We start from the raw sequence: 16506 nt of genomic DNA on the forward strand, positions 1-16506 counted from the left end.
ATCAGCATGAATCATATAGGAAATTATACCTTAAACACCAAGTCATAGGTAGTCCTCTATTCCAATATATATAGAGCAGTTATCAAAGTTCAAAAACACTTCCAAGTAACTTTAAAGAGTTACAGAAAAAATGGCGATGGTGGGAGAAATGTGGTCTCATTTAGGCTCTACAATGGCAACATTGATGCTTGTTTATACCGTTTTTAAACAGTTCTTCCCTCACCAGCTTCAAGTCTCTTTCGAAAAGTATTTCAATAGAATTGTGAGATATGCATATCCTTATGTCGAAATTACTTTTGATGAGTTCACTGGCGAACGCATGAAGCGCAGCGAAGCCTATTCCAGAATCAAAAGTTACCTCAGCGACAAGTCAACGGCATCGGCCAAGCGTCTCAAGGCCGATGTTGTGAAAGGTAGCCAATCCGTAATCCTTAGCATGGATTACAATGAAGAAATTACTGAAGAATTTCAAGGGGTTAAACTTTGGTGGTCTGCAAACAGAATTCCTTCAAAAACACCACGGATTGCAATCTACCCTGTTGACGATGAAAAGAAATCTTACAAGCTTACAGTTCATAAACGCCATATAGAATTGATCACTCAATCTTATATTAGCCATGTTATGAAGGAAGGCAAGGAAATCGAAACGAGAAACCGGAAACGGAAGCTTTATTCGAATAATCCGAGCCAGAACTGGGACGGATACCGAAGCAACAAGTGGAGCAACGTCCTGTTCGAACATCCTGCGACGTTTGATACACTGGCTATGGATGCGAAATTGAAAGAGGAAATCAAGAACGATTTGAACAAGTTCAGCAAAGGGAAAGATTACTATGCCAGAATTGGGAAAGCTTGGAAACGTGGATATCTCCTTTATGGTCCTCCGGGAACTGGGAAATCATCGATGATTGCGGCAATGGCAAACCTATTGGACTACGATGTTTATGATCTCGAACTCACTGCAGTGAAGGAAAACACGGAGTTGAGAAGGCTTTTGCTTGATACGTCAAGCAAGTCGATTATCGTGATCGAGGATATTGATTGCTCTATCGATCTCACAGGCCAAAGGGGTAAGAAGACGGAGAAAGATGGAAACGAAGACGAGCCCTCGGATCCGGTCACCGAAAGGGTGAAAAAAGAAGAGAAAAAGAAGAGTAAGGTTACATTATCGGGACTTTTGAATTGTATAGATGGACTTTGGTCGTCTTGTGGGAGTGAAAGAATCATTGTTTTTACAACAAACTATGTTGAGAAGCTTGATCCGGCATTGATAAGGAGGGGAAGAATGGATAAACACATTGAACTGTCTTATTGTTGCTTTGATGCATTCAAGGTATTTGCGAAGAATTATTTGGAGGTTGATTCTCATTCATTGTTCGGAGAAATCGAATCATTGTTGGGGGAAACAAATATGACACCAGCTGATGTTGCGGAGAATTTGATGCCGAAATCAGATTATGACGATGTGGAAACTTGTTTGAAGAGATTGGTGGAAGCTCTTAAAGATACTAAGGAGGAAGCAAAGAAGAAGGTTGAGGATGAAGCTCGTTTAATGGCGGAGAAAGAAGAAGAAGAAAAACAGAGGCAAAAACCTGAGAAAGAAGAAAAGGAAGAAAGCGGTAAAGATGTGAAAGAAATCAAAGAGAAAGGTGTGGCAAAGGTGGATGAAGACCCCCGTTAATATATGAATTGATCATTGTAATTCATTGGATCTTATTGCTGCCGTTTGGCTTAGATAATTAGACATAAAATAAAAATTTAGTATAAAATTTAAATTTAAATTAAAAATACTTGCAAAATATAAAATCTTTTTAAAGTAAATACTTTTAAAGAAACGTGGAATGATGAGAACTACATGTTTTTTTGTGATAAGGAGTTGGGCATTTGACGATTTCCTACACATATTTCAACTTGGATGACGTGCATGCCCGTACTGTAACGTGTGGTGGTCTTTGCCTTGATCTCAACACTACACTGTGATCAGAAATAGATATAAGTGACCATTACGCCTCGACTTTGTTCCTTACGGAGTTCTTAATATTTTTCATTTCTCGTACAGAATATTAAAGGGAAAAAGTTTTCCTGAATCAATAATAGTGTTTAGCTCTAAATTTTGCTAAGGAAAACATATAAATGCTTACTATATAGATTTCTTCATTAAATGTGTCAACCTAACATTTTCATGTTGGTATGATTTTCCCTTGATTAGAAGATGTTTTAAAATATATCATCCATTCTTGCATTTATAGGAGGATACATGGGGTTTTATGCTAAAAATATTGAAGGTTGTTCATGATATCTATAAACTTATGGAACTATCTTTGGAACATTATGAGGTGAGCATGATACCAAAGATTGTTGATTGCAGTCAGAATCATGGAATTAATTAGGTATGTGTGATATTTGTAATTGTTGTCAATAAAGTATAATTAGTTATCATGATCAAGACCTATCGATCTAATTGACATATTGGTGGAACTTAGGCTTACATTATTGGTGATCATATGTTGTATTGAGGCGATTCTTTAATAGAATATACAAACAATGAGTTGCCATGCAACTTTGTACATACTAAAAAGAAATTTATTTTGTGCTTTAAAGGAAATTAGATGTTTCGTGGGTTTTTCGTAAATGACGATTTCATTTTTATGTTCTACTCTATTATGAGATGCTAAGATGATGTATCTGTATTTGGCATCTCTTGTAATTGTTGGTTATTTCTAATTCACTTGAGTTTACTAATAAAATCAATTTTACTAAATAAAAGAGTACTCTATTCTTATTTGGTATTTTAATTAATAAATGGTGAACTCATGCTTGCCACTTACATTCCTTTGAAACTATAATTGCATTGCCATAAAATTGTAATTGCATTGACTTAATCACTAATTGCATTACCAAAATAATACCAAAATTGACAATCAACCAATGGTTGTTATAGTGATTATACCAAAATGATAGTCAACTAATGTGCATGTATCATATTGTCAACCATTGTCATGATAGTAAAAAGTTCATATATCATAGACCATATTATCAACCAATTTAGTGCAAACAAAAATAAAAATCATAATTCAGTTCCTATACCATAAACCATATTATCAGCCTATGTGGTGTAAATAAATAAATAACATCATGTAAATTATAGTCATCATAGAAAAAAAGTTCCCATGAAAAAATATGAAATATGAAATGCCATCTAAAAGAAGTGTCACTTCTTCTACTTCTGTGTAATTGATTACTGGGTGCTAACAAGGTCTTTAATTTGTTTGTGTTTATTGTTTGGAGACTAAGTCTTCACCGAAGAGCATGTCCTATCGGATTCAATTCTCTTTGATCTCAAATCGGACTAAAAATTGCACTATTTCATTTAGTTGTTGAAAATGACTAAAGAAGTTAAAAATTTGGTAGTCGAACTTATACAAAAGGTTTGCTCCCCAGTTTCCATATCTGTGTAGAGGCTGATAAATGCCAAAAGTAACATGTTTCTTCATGTGTTTTTGGATGATCATTCGATTTAAAATGGAGAATTATATGCTTCTATTCCTTTAAATTGTGTTTCTATACTTAGGAGAGCATTTGGGAGCAAATAGAGCGAAAATCAAAAAATTGGAGCAAGTTTCAGGAGCCATACGGGTTGGGTCATTCCACACGGGCTGGACACACGGCCGTGTGAGCCATACGAACATCTTCGATCATTCACATATATCATAGGCACCTCAATTCACAACAATACAATATAATCTATTAGTTAAACATATGCTAAAAGTTCATACCAAAGACATTTTCCATCATTCACATATATCACAATACGTTATCAACTTGCACTTAGGCTCACTCTTAATATATTTACATACCAAAACAAAAGTAATGACAAAACAAGCCTATTACATGTCATATAATCAAAAACAAACATTCAAAAACTACCGAAAATGGATGGATAGTGTGATTTGAGTGCTAATCCGATCATCCAACCTTCAAAAGTATCTACAAGAACAGAAATTAACACAAGTAAGCTTATTGAAGCTCAGTAAGTTCGATCGATAGAAACAATAAATTTTATCAAAGTAAATATAACAATCAAATAAAAAATGATTCAACAATACATGTTTCCTATCATTCACAATTGCAAATCGGTGAACTGCATATTTCAATCCAAAGCTTAGATGATAATCTCTAGGAAAACTTACATGTCTACAACGGAGTCAATTCAAGATGTCAAGTTCATGTCATGCCATTCAAAGTCATTAAACAAGTTATAATACAATAATTTACGACCTAATGAACTACTTACAGATACGAGTACACAAGTAGTCCAACCGAAACACACCAAACGCTCATAAGAGCTAATCCAAACAATAACACGCCAAGCGCTCATGAGAGCTAATCCAACTGATAACACGCCTCAGCAATAAGTGCTTAGCCCGTAGGCTATACATCCTCCCCCATAACACGCTTGAATAGGATAGTATAACACAAGAGTTCGCAACAAATGCTAAACCAGGTATACTCGGGAAAATATATATAACACACCACATCAATCTCCACTCCAGCCCCATGTAACATGCCGTCATTTAGTTGTACTATATTTCGCTTTCATCCGGCCAAAGTACCAAAATTCAATAACATTTTTCCAAACAACTTTATATCATCAATTAAACAATTAATATCCACTATTTCATATCATATCATCATAAAATTCATATAAATATTAAATTACAAACCGAACGAACTTACCTAGACTGAATTATAATAGTTGCAAAATTTTAGGGACTATTTTGCAATTTTCCCTTTTTCCACGTAAATCAACATGGTCTTGATCTAAAATGTAAAATTTCCAAATTATTAGCTTACATTTCATATTCCAATTTATTCTACATTTTATACCCTTTTATATTTCAAAATACATAATTGCCCTAACTTTTACAACTTTTTAATTTAGTCCTTTAACCCAAAAACCATCAAATTAACCATTTTTCAAGTAAAATTTATAGAAGAATAATCTAGGCCCTTAAAAGTCCCAATTATACCTCAAATTCACCATAAAACCTTGAAATTTTAACATTTTAACAATTTAATCCTTAAATTAAAATCTAATAAAAATCACTTCACAAAACAACCAACTACCACAGTCAAAACTTCAAACACATAATTATCATAAAAAACATTCAATATTCATCAATGTCAACTTTTAAAATTTTTAACAAATTCAAAAATGAAGGTACAGGCTAGCTGGACCTAGTTGCAACAATCTCAAAAACATAAAAATTGTAAGAAATAGGTGAGAATTGAGTTCACATGCACTAGGGAGATGAAACCAGAGCTTTGAGTCTCCTGTGCTTCGGCAAGTTGAAGAAGAAAATGTTTATTCTTCATTTAACTTTGTTTTAATTTTGATTTAATTACAAAATTGTCATTAAACACATGTTATTTTATCATTTTCATTCCAATTGCCGTCCAAAAACAATAACTAGGTGCTAATTTATACATAGGTCCTTCCTCATTTAGTAATTAAGCTATTTGATCATCTAAATGCAATAATTACTAAGTTTTGCACCTTTTTCAATTTAGTTCTATTTTTTTAATTAGCTATCTAAACGTTGAAATTTCTTAACCAAAAATTAATACGACTCTAATGACTTCGTAAATATTCTATAATAATATTTATGGGCTGACAAGATGAAAATTTGTGGTCCTGAAATCGATGTTCTGTCACTACTGAAAAACAGGTTGTTACACTCATATTTAGATTTGGGGAAAATTTTGAATGAGAGATCAAATGAGAGGGCAGAGGACAGTGGAGTGTTTAAATAAGCAACTTATTTTTAAAAATTAGGTTGTTTCGCTTTTTTCCCCTTCTAGTTCTTTCCTTTTTTTTTTCAAATAGGTCTTTATTTTAAATTAAAGCTTATTTCCTTAATTATTTTCAAATCTAATTTTTCTTTCAAAATTCGTTTTAATTTAATTAATTATCAAGCACCTAATTTTAATTTCCTCCCCTAAATTTTTAATTCTGATTATTATTTTAATATTTTATTTAATTATTAATATCTTAATTTTGGCATTTGACTCAAACCCTCAATTACTAACCCGATTTTTGGGATGTTACAAATTCGAAGCGTTTAAAGAGCGGGATTGGGTCGGATGATTCTTGTGGTTTTCATGGATGGGCCTCTAAAGATATCTTACACATCATTCATGATAGTCCTGCAAGTAAAGATATATGGTCTTGTAGAATACCAACAGACAAGTTTAATGCTTTTTTGTCTGGGGGTTTGCATGATTGGTTAGTTGCCAACTTACAAAATAAACTTAGAATGCAATTGGAAGGGATGGATTGGCAATGTTTCTTTGGAATGGTTGCATGGTGTATTTGGAAGAATCATAACTTAGTTGTTTTCTAGAGAATAACGTGGAGTGTCGAGGAGTTGGTTAAAGTTTCATACAGTTGAGCTAAACAATATACCTTGAGCTAAACAATATACCTTATGCCATAAGGTAAATGTATCTAAATGGCAAGTTTCAAACTTAGTCCCACCTTTATCTGAGAATTGAATTTAATTTAACACTGATGGTGCAGTAAAAGAGGATTTCGAGTTTGCCACGATTGGGGGTCTTACGAGATAGGCACGGGAGTTGGATTCTTGGCTATAATTGGTTTTTGGGAATCTATTCTATCTTGCTGCAGAAATTATGGGGTATTTGGAATGGTTTGATTATTGCACTCAATAGAGCATTCAACAGACTGATAATTTTTTCAAAATGTCAAGAGACGGTAAAAGCTTTACAAAGTAGTTCTACAAAGGGTTCGAATTACGTTTGGTTAGAAGTATCCAACTGTTAATGGCTAAAATTGTGCATTAGTCGATTCATCATGTTTCCAGAGAATACAACAAAGATGCTGGTAGGCTAACAAAAATGACTATTGGCAATAATGGTGGCCTTCAATTTTTTAAAACGCCTCCCAAGAGGCTTAGGTACATCTCTAAGTAGTTCTTTATAATGTTTTTTTCTTTAAAAAAAAAAAACATGTTCTATTATTATTGAAGTTAGTATGATTCAATTATATAGTAATAGTGGGTAATGTAATATTTTATAATGGGCAACACTAAGGTATATTTTTTCCCCGAAAGGCTAAGCTAATTATTAAATCGTTATTTTTGCTCATTTCAACTTTTTTATAAGAGATAATTTAATTTTAAAATCATTAAATATTTATAAATTATATATAAAAATATAACCTCTGAATTAAAACATCTAAAGACTTTGTAGATAAATTAAGTCATTATAAAAAAATCAAATGTGTTGTATATACTATTTAGCATTTAAACAATTTTTGGGTTTATATTAACAATGTACTTATCTCAAGCTTTACATTTTACATTTAAATTCAATTTATCATTACATTTTACACAGTAATAATAGTATAATTTACTATTCATAATATTTAAAAATTATTAATCTCAAACTTTAAATTTGATTCAAGCAGAAAAAGCTTTAAAATTGAAATATAATCATTTTATAAAAATATGAAATCAATAAAAATTAGCTTTATATTAAACTATTATAAGATCAATCTCGTAGAGATTATATGCTAAGTATAATATAAAATCAATTCGATATAAATGTACTCATGGGTCGGGCTGAGCCTACACAAAGTATCTAGATCAAAATTTCAATCTTGGGTCTAACTCAGCCCAAAAATGGGATTATTTTTTGTCTAAAACCAAACCAATTTAAAAAAGGTAAACTTGAGCTTGACCTAGTCCGCTCATATTTAATTTTTTTATATTATTTTTATTTAAAATATTTTTAAAATATATATATAATACACTAAATGCACAAAAAAGAGTTAAAATAAAGTTTTCTAACACATTAAAATATATTAAAAATATTTGTATTAAAAAAAACTACCATAAATATAATAAATATTTTATTACATTAAAAAAAATAAATATAATAAATATTTTATTGTATTAAATATAATTTTAAAATTTTATATTTTGGGTTAGGTTATTTAGTTCGATAAGTGTGTTTTTAGGTTTTGGGTAATGGGTTTAATTGTTATTGGGTTTATTTATATTTATTATTTAACACATATGATTATAATGTATTATATTCGGGTTAGGCCGAGATCAGGCCAAAAGTCTTGCCCAAGGCTCGACCCATATAGAAAACGGGTCTTAAATTTTACCCAAGCCCATTTTTCGAGCCTCATATTTTATCAAAATCTTCTCATTTTTCAAGCGGGTCCGGGTGGGTGACCCGACCCATGAGTAAGTCTAACTCCACATAGAGTCTTTAGAATTAATAGGGTAATTTAAGTATTTAAAAAGTTGATAGGGATACTTTTGGTATTTTGAAAATAGTTAATTAGATTTGTATAAGTTTCTAATTTTTATTAAAATTTTCCGTTGTATAGATTATTTAAATTTGTTCGTATACAATTAATTTAATAATTGTTACAAATAATCTATAAATTTCCAAAATCTAATTCATAAACATTATGACAGAAGATTATGTTTTTTTATTAAAATTAGTATCAATAAAATATTATGATGCTAAATATATAATAATGTCTTTAACCGTCATATATTTTTTATGAGTGCAGCATCACGATTTTTGGTTTTTATTTTTTAATACGATGTCTAGAACTACTCATAATCATTTCTCAATCCTTAATTAAGAGGATAATGCGCTTCAGCACATTCGAACCTACATCCTCTTGTACCGGCAACAATGTCGATACTAACTAATTGACTAATATTTTTAGAAATTGAAACAAATGAAAAGATTATAAATTAAAGATTTTCTTTCGTAAAATAATAAAATAAATTTTAATAATTTTAAAAAAAAAGATTTTCTATAACTACTATCAAATTATGGATATGATTCTATTTTTTAAAATATATAAAACAATTAACAATGTGATAATCAAAATTAATTTTTGACAAAAATAAAAATTTTGAGATTTTGATTAGTTAATCTAATATATCTTAAATTTTGATATATTCCTAATATTATATATTCCCAGCTTCTAAAAGAGTTTATACGGGTAAATTAAACTTTTATTATTATTTTAATTAAGTACTTTTTGGTCAAAATTTTCTATTAGACCTTGTACTTTATGTAAGTTATGGATTTAGTACATGTACTTTAATTTGGTCATTTCAGTTCCGTACTTTTAGAATCTAAAATTTTAGTTCAAACCAAATGATAACTATTAAATTTATTAAGTTAAGTTTTGTTATTTTTAAAATGTGTCAAACATATTATCACATGTGCAATGCTATGTCTATTTTTTATTTTCACATATTACTCATAAAAAACAGTTAATAAATTTAACGAGTGTCGTTTGCTTTAAGACTAAAATTTTGAAATTCAAAAACATAACCACGAAGAATGATCTAATTAGTGAACGTGGACTAAATTTATAACATTACATATAATACAGGACTAATAACATCAATTAACCAAATAGATTTAACTATTATCACTGGGTTAAGACTAAAATTTCAAAATTGAAAAGTATAGGGACTAAAATTGATCAAATTAAAGTATTGATACTAAATCCATAATTTACACAAAGTACAAGGTCTAATAGCATGATTTGACCTTTTTCATTTTCAACTATTCTCCAACCCTTATTAATGTTTATTTTATATGTTTTTCTCAATATTTAAATACTTTAATTCTTGTTTATCACAATTAAAATTTTACATATCATTATTTAAATATATAGTAATATATTTTCACACCCTTTTAGTAAATATAGATTTTGGATAACTTTTAATTATAAAATTTTACATTTTATTACTTTTCTCCGAAATTTGGTAATAATAATAAATATTTGTATTATGTTATTTTTAAAATTTATTGTTAAATTTTATTTTAATTAATTGTTTTAAATTGTATTTTATTATTTATTAATTGTTTCTTATAATATTTTAATTCTTCTGGAAGTTACAATTATGTTTTAATATTGCTTTTATTGTTTCTTATAACGTTAGCTACTAAAATAACTTTTTTTTAAATTTAAAAATATTAAAAAATAAAAAATTTAATTATTAAAAAGTATACAAATATTTAAAATAATTAAGGAAAACTCTCAGCCCAAAAAAGCTTCAAAGCTTGGTTTTTGTTATATCTGATTGTTCATGATTAGACCTGTTCATGGCCCAACTCGAAAACCTGCTCGAAATGTAGAAAGGTTTTGGTAAAAATATATGCTCAAAAAATAGGTTTAAACAAAAAAATAAGGCCCGTTTAAAAAACGGGTCGGACCTGGGCCTGGCTCAGCCCGAATTCATTAAAGGATAAATTTTTTTAATATTATTTTCTTATTGCTTTCTCCTTATTTTGCTACAATTTTACTATTATGTTGCTACTATTTTGTTGTTATTATTTGGATATTGTATAAAACTTATTTTATTTTAATTTTGTTATTCTTTTAGAGGCACTTGCTTGTTAAGTTGCATCTATCTTAGTGTTATTTAAGTATACATATTTTTTTAATTTTATTTTCAATTTGTTGGGAAATATTTATTTTGATATTTTTAGTATTTTTATGTATTATATATATTTTAAAATTATACAAAAAATAATATAAAAATTAATATGGGCAAGCTGAGTCGAGCCCGAACTTAACAAATGGACCTAAATTTTTAGTTGAACTCGACCCGGCCCAGCCCATGCACACCTCTAATCATGATTCTATCTCTTTACCATTGATGGGCCCAGTTCCACCACTGTATAAATATGTATTGTATTTTTGTTTTTAATTTTAATTTTATTTATATGTTTTAGAAATGAATTATTATATATTGGTATAATTTCATATATTGTCCCTTTTTCTTTAGCAAAATTTTCAATGTGGTACCTAAAGTTTCTAAATGTTTATTGTGCCCCTGTACTTTGCTTCCGTCTTCGAAAAAGGTACTTGAGTCTAACGACGTTAATGCATGAGCTGCCAGGACATGTGAACCACTCTTATGACGCCACATGTCACATTTTTGCAAAAAAATTGCCAAGTCAAGGGACTTTGAAACAATTTTACCCTTTTTTTTCAATTAAAAAAAAGGCTTAATGGTGCAAAAAGCCTTCAAACTTAAAAAAAAAAAAACAATTAAGCCCTAATTTTTTTTTGCACTCATTTGGGTACTTGAACTTTCAAAATGTATCAAAAAGACTCTCAAACTTAAAAAAAAAAAAAACAATTAAGCCCTTGCTTTTATTGAAAATTAGAAAAAATTATAAAAATTTATAATCAATAAAAGCAATAAATGTTATTAAATTTTAATAAAAAATCTAAAATATTAAAAATTTATTAAAATTAGAATATATATATAAATCGTAAAAATATAAAAATTATAAATATCGTACAAATTTATAAAATGTATAGAAGTATAAAAGATTATAAGATTTTATAAAGTCATAAGAAAATTATATAAAATTAAAGAAATATAAATTTCAGTAAAAAATTATAAAATTATCATACCAAAAGAAGCATTTTAAATTTTTCTATAACTTTTATTGATTTTATTTTTTTAATCATTTTTCGCATATATGTCATTTGTGTTGCAATACGTAATTTCTTTAATTTAAAAAACTAGGGTCATTAAATTTTTTATTTTTATAAAATTTTACAAATTTTTTACTATTTTGTAAAAAATTCTAATCTTTAATAAATTTTAAATTTTTTATATTTTTATTAAAATTTAATAATTTATTTAAAATGTATTATTTTTATAAATTTTTTCTAATTTTTAATAAGAGCAAGGACTTAATTGCTTTTTGTAAGAATTTGAGGGTTTTTTATGTATTTTAAAAGTTTAAATACCCAATTGAGTTAAAAAAAATAAGGGTTTAATTTTTTTAAGAGGTTTGAAGGCTTTTAGTACATTTTAAAAGTTTAAGTGCTCAATTAAGTAAAAATAAAAAAACTCTAATGCTTTTTTTTCTTTTTTTAATTTGAGGACTGTTTACCCAAGCCTTAAAAAATTTCCAATTTCAACCCCGAAGCCCATAGATTTCTCTCCTTCCACAACTCAAATGCAAAGCTTCATTTTTCACCACCACAATCGCAGAGCTCAAGCTTGTCTTCACCTTCGTCAAGTCCTTCACTCCAGTCACGATGGCGAATCTTGTTCCAGGTTTTAACTTCCTCAGCGTCGTCGTTGATGGCCTCGATCATGTTTCCATCTCAAAACCTTTAGAGGTTTCGATTTCAAACACCCATTTTGATTTATGAAGAGAACATCCAGCTTTCGGGATTTTAGTTTGGGGAAATAAAATTAAAAAATTAAGATTTCTGATTGGTTTTGATTTGGAGAAATTGATTTTGTTGTTCTTCTTTCACTTTTAGGATGAAACCAACAAAAATTGTGGTCAAAATATATCTCCGTGAAAAGTTGATATTTTGGAAGATGTTTTTGAATAGGGAAGAAGATTGCTAGGTCTTTCATTTTTCTTTCATTGGATGACAAGTGACAAAAATGAAACCAAAAGCTAAACCATAAAAGTTGCCAAATCAACTTTTTTAAAGAGAAAATTTTGGAGAAGAAGATACTGAAATTGTCGTCGATGAAGAAAATGAAATTTGAGATTTTTATACAATTTTAGTTAAAAGACATGTTTGGTATAATTGTGTTTTAGTCCCTCAAAAATTGAGTCATGTGTCATTTTCCAGAAAATGTTAAGCCATTCTTTTCCTCCATAAATAAAGTTATCACGCCAAGGGTATAAATCATGTGAACCATTTGTATAACGTCTATTTATATTTATTTATGTAAATGAATAAATTTTTTATTTTCGTTTAGTAAACGAACGAACATGGATAGAGATGTGTTCGGTTCATTTACGGTCTAGTGTCATGGGTTGCGCATGGGAGCACGCAACCATGACAAACTTGTGCGATCCATCATATTTGAGGGAGGTCATTTGGCCCAACCAAACTGGTTCGTTGCCTGGAGAGATTAAAAGCCCATCTCAAGAGCTTGGTAAAAATGGAGAGTGATCCAAGAATATATGATTATGTAATCTTAGAGTTTTAATTGTATACATCTTCTAATTGTGTCTTAGAGTTCTAATTGTATGCAGCTTTTAATTGTAGCCCTTGATGTACTTTGAGGTTCAACTATAAATAGAGACCTCTTTGCTCATTGTAATTCATTTAGTTGTTAATAAGAATCTTGAGAGTGTTTACTCAAACTTTTCTCCCAAGTGTTCTTGCTTTTGTTCATCTTTCAAAGTTCGTTCTTACTTCGTTCTTCTGCTGTTCTTCGTGGGTGCCTTGAGGGAATTCTGTTGAATCTTTTATCATTGCGAGTTTAAGCTGACTTATGTGTTTCTACTGTTGAATCTGTTATCATTGCGAGTTAGGCTGACTTAGGCATTTTTAAGCAAAGAAACTGCCTAAGGCAGCACGGATCGCGTGGAAAAATTCTAAGTCCGTGACACTAGAGCAAGCTTGTTTATGACTCGATTCTTTATTAATGATATTTTTTTATAAAACTTCCATTAGTATATATTAATAAAATTATCTTGATCTATATCTTATTTTCATTTATAATATAATTATTAATATTTATGTTTGACTATTTTATATCTAAACAATATATGTGTGTTTGTGTCTATTTATTGTTTGTTTATTATTTATTAACATTGTTCATGAACATGTTCGATTAAGTTAAATGAACATGTTCTTGATCATTAAAATCATTAAACAAACGTACATGAACAAACAAAATTATAAATAAATGAACATGAACAAAAATTTGAATTTCTTAACTAACACAAGCCAAACACGAACAAGCTTAAAAATAGCCAAACGAACATAAACAGAGATTTGTTCATATTCAAGCTCAGTTCATTTGCAGCCATAATCACACTTGTAATTATTCCTTGTATATTTAAAATTTTTTAAGTAGTTATATATTTAATTTTTTATTGTTTTTATAAATGCTTTCAAGTGTTAATTTTTTTTAATGATTATAATTTTAGATAAGTTATGGCATTAGTATTCTGTCCACTACTAATGGAGTTTTTTAATTCCACGAGTAAGGTTTAGTGCATATAGGAGTGTTCAATTGGTTAACCGACCTAAACTACCATTAATTGAATTAATCGATCATTTTAAACCCTTAACCGTTAACTGAACCGAACTAGTAAAATATTAAAAAATATTTGATACTTCATAATCAAGGTATGTAGTTCACAAATATCCAATAGAGAAATAGTAAAATATTAAAAATATTTTTAAAAAATATATTATCAATGTACCCTACAACACATGGCAGCATTTTACCCTTGCTCGAATGCATCAAATAATTTTGCTAAGTTATATATATTAATTAAGGTTTAGGATATATAATTTTTTTATGTAACTAACATTTTGTTTTTATTGTGATTTTGTATTTCTTTTATTATAATATTATATAAGTCGCAAGATATATATTTTTATGTACAAGTTTTTTTTTAGTTTTAATTTATAATTTACTTTCATAATTAATATTTTAATTGGCTCATCTTTCAATTTTAAAAATTTTCATTTTAGAATTAATTTATATTTTAGCTGCCCATTATTAAATTGTTAAATTTTTTTCTAATTACTATTATAATACATTTAGTCTTTAATACTTACATATTTTATCAATTTAACCTAATTTTAAATAATTTAATAAATTTAACACTCTGTTTAAGTTTAGTCCATTTATTTTTACTCTAATTTTAATCTTTAAAAAATTTGACATAGTGAGAGTATAATTTATGTATTGTAAATTAATTTTATTTTAATTGATGTGTCATCATTTAAATTATTAATAATAAATAAAATTCTATATTATCAATGTACCATCCAATATAAATAAATATATATAGAAAAAGTAATAAAATCTTTTGATAAAAAAATCTAATTAGTCCTTGTGATTTGAAAAATACCCAATCACTTTTGTAAGGTTTAACAAAGAGTTCACTAGTCTATAAAATACAATATTCCATTTATTTTTATTATCTTCGATCTTTATACTCAATAATATTTAATTAATTATAATTATTATTAAATTAAAATAAAAAACCTAGAACTAATCCATTTTATAAAATAGAGGATTATCAAAAATATACATATCTGCTCAGAAGACATGACTTTTCTTCTCATAGATTTTTAAACAAATCTCTGAAGTCTGACATGTGAATTTATTTCATAATTCATCACAGCAAAGCATTTTAACAGAAGATAAAATCAAAACAATGTTCAAAATTAGCTCTCATTCTTTCTCTCAAAATTTCTGCTCATTTCTGCAAATCGGAATAGCGTATATTGCCCATATTAGGCTGATTAATCATAGAGCTAATCAAATTAACTTCTCAACTTGGAAACACAAATTGAAACTTTTAATCCAAAAAAAAAGAATTTTAATCGCCAGTAAAATAGAAAAAATATCGCAACTTGAATTTTGAGATCAGAGTTTGGTAAAAAAAAATTGTCTGTCACGGTTGAATCAGAAACACGGACCAATTAAACCTCATCATATCTCAAAATTTTAAAGAAATTTACAACGAAAAAATGGAGAATTGTTTCATAAATTTCAATAAATAAATAAAACAAAGGAACGATCATCAGAGACTTAAATACAAGTAATCATGGAATAAATCCATTCATATTGTTGCAGTTTTTTTTCTTCTCATCAATTGATCGATGACAAAAACAAAACGAAGGAAAGAAAATTTCGGGGAAATGAAAACCATAAGCCATAGATCTGAAAGCTGAAAAAAACGAAATGAAACCTAGCTGTGAAGAAGAGGAGACAGTGGCGAAAGTCTGGGTTTTCATGGTATTTATAGATCTAATTGGGGAGGTTGCTATAAACCCTAGATTGCAACGGCGGCGTTTACCACTGGGACTAGAGAATTGAAATGGGCTGAATTGCTTAATAATTGAAAATGGGCTGAGTTTAGATTTTGGGCTTTTTCTTCTTTTTTTTTTAACATGTGGGGGTATTGTTGCCAATGTAAGAAAACGTGAGATCGAGTGTGCTGAAGCGTATTGTCTTTCTATTTATAGGTTAAGAAAGGGCTATAAATAATTTTAGACATCGTGTCAAAAAATTAGATATAAACAGGTAATGAAATTGTTAAAAAAAAATTCAAAACTATTTTCTTAACTAAAACCCTAATCGATTTCAACATTTTGGTAAAGTTTCATCTTTTATTATTTATTATAATATATAATAATAATTTAATTTTATTTATATTTAATTATATGTGTTTGAGAATTAAATTGATAGAATGTGTAAATATCGAGGACTAAATATGTTATTATACCGCTTAAAAGGACCATGTCAATCATTCTCGTTAATCATTTAATGGAAAGTGACTAAAATAGAAACGATCTAAAACGTTAGTGACGAAATTTAAAAAACTATAGTTTGATGTCCATAACACAAACACAATAATTATTAGATGATTAGTAGTATAAATTACCCAAAATAAAGAGAAAATAATATCATT

General features: G+C 28.5%; 1 protein-coding gene and 4 non-coding genes across 5 annotated transcripts; 1 reads left to right on the forward strand and 4 right to left on the reverse strand.

The window, feature by feature from the left end:
• Window positions 1–1788, forward strand: LOC105798273 (AAA-ATPase ASD, mitochondrial). Its single transcript, XM_012628274.2, has one exon. It carries the CDS (start codon window positions 131–133, stop codon window positions 1679–1681), a length of 1551 nt encoding a protein of 516 aa, XP_012483728.1. The 5' UTR covers window positions 1–130; the 3' UTR covers window positions 1682–1788.
• A 13333-nt stretch (window positions 1789–15121) lies between these two features.
• On the reverse strand, window positions 15122–15219 carry LOC128033005 (small nucleolar RNA R64/Z200 family). Its single transcript, XR_008189341.1, has one exon. It is a non-coding gene; the product is annotated as a small nucleolar RNA R64/Z200 family (small nucleolar RNA).
• A 39-nt stretch (window positions 15220–15258) lies between these two features.
• LOC128033004 (small nucleolar RNA U54) lies at window positions 15259–15348 on the reverse strand. The gene has a single exon (XR_008189340.1). It is a non-coding gene; the product is annotated as a small nucleolar RNA U54 (small nucleolar RNA).
• A 106-nt stretch (window positions 15349–15454) lies between these two features.
• On the reverse strand, window positions 15455–15533 carry LOC128032856 (small nucleolar RNA SNORD18). The gene has a single exon (XR_008189196.1). It is a non-coding gene; the product is annotated as a small nucleolar RNA SNORD18 (small nucleolar RNA).
• A 77-nt stretch (window positions 15534–15610) lies between these two features.
• On the reverse strand, window positions 15611–15693 carry LOC128033003 (small nucleolar RNA Z199). The gene has a single exon (XR_008189339.1). It is a non-coding gene; the product is annotated as a small nucleolar RNA Z199 (small nucleolar RNA).
• Between the last annotated feature and the right edge of the window lie 813 nt (window positions 15694–16506).

This window comes from Gossypium raimondii, chromosome 9 (genome assembly GCF_025698545.1).
Source record: "Gossypium raimondii isolate GPD5lz chromosome 9, ASM2569854v1, whole genome shotgun sequence".
In the NCBI taxonomy this organism is placed as follows: Eukaryota; Viridiplantae; Streptophyta; class Magnoliopsida; order Malvales; family Malvaceae; genus Gossypium; species Gossypium raimondii.

Coding starts and splice junctions, on each gene's coding strand:
- LOC105798273 (XM_012628274.2), top strand. CDS start 131: ATGGCGATGGTGGGAGAAATGTGGTCTCATTTAGGCTCTACAATGGCA.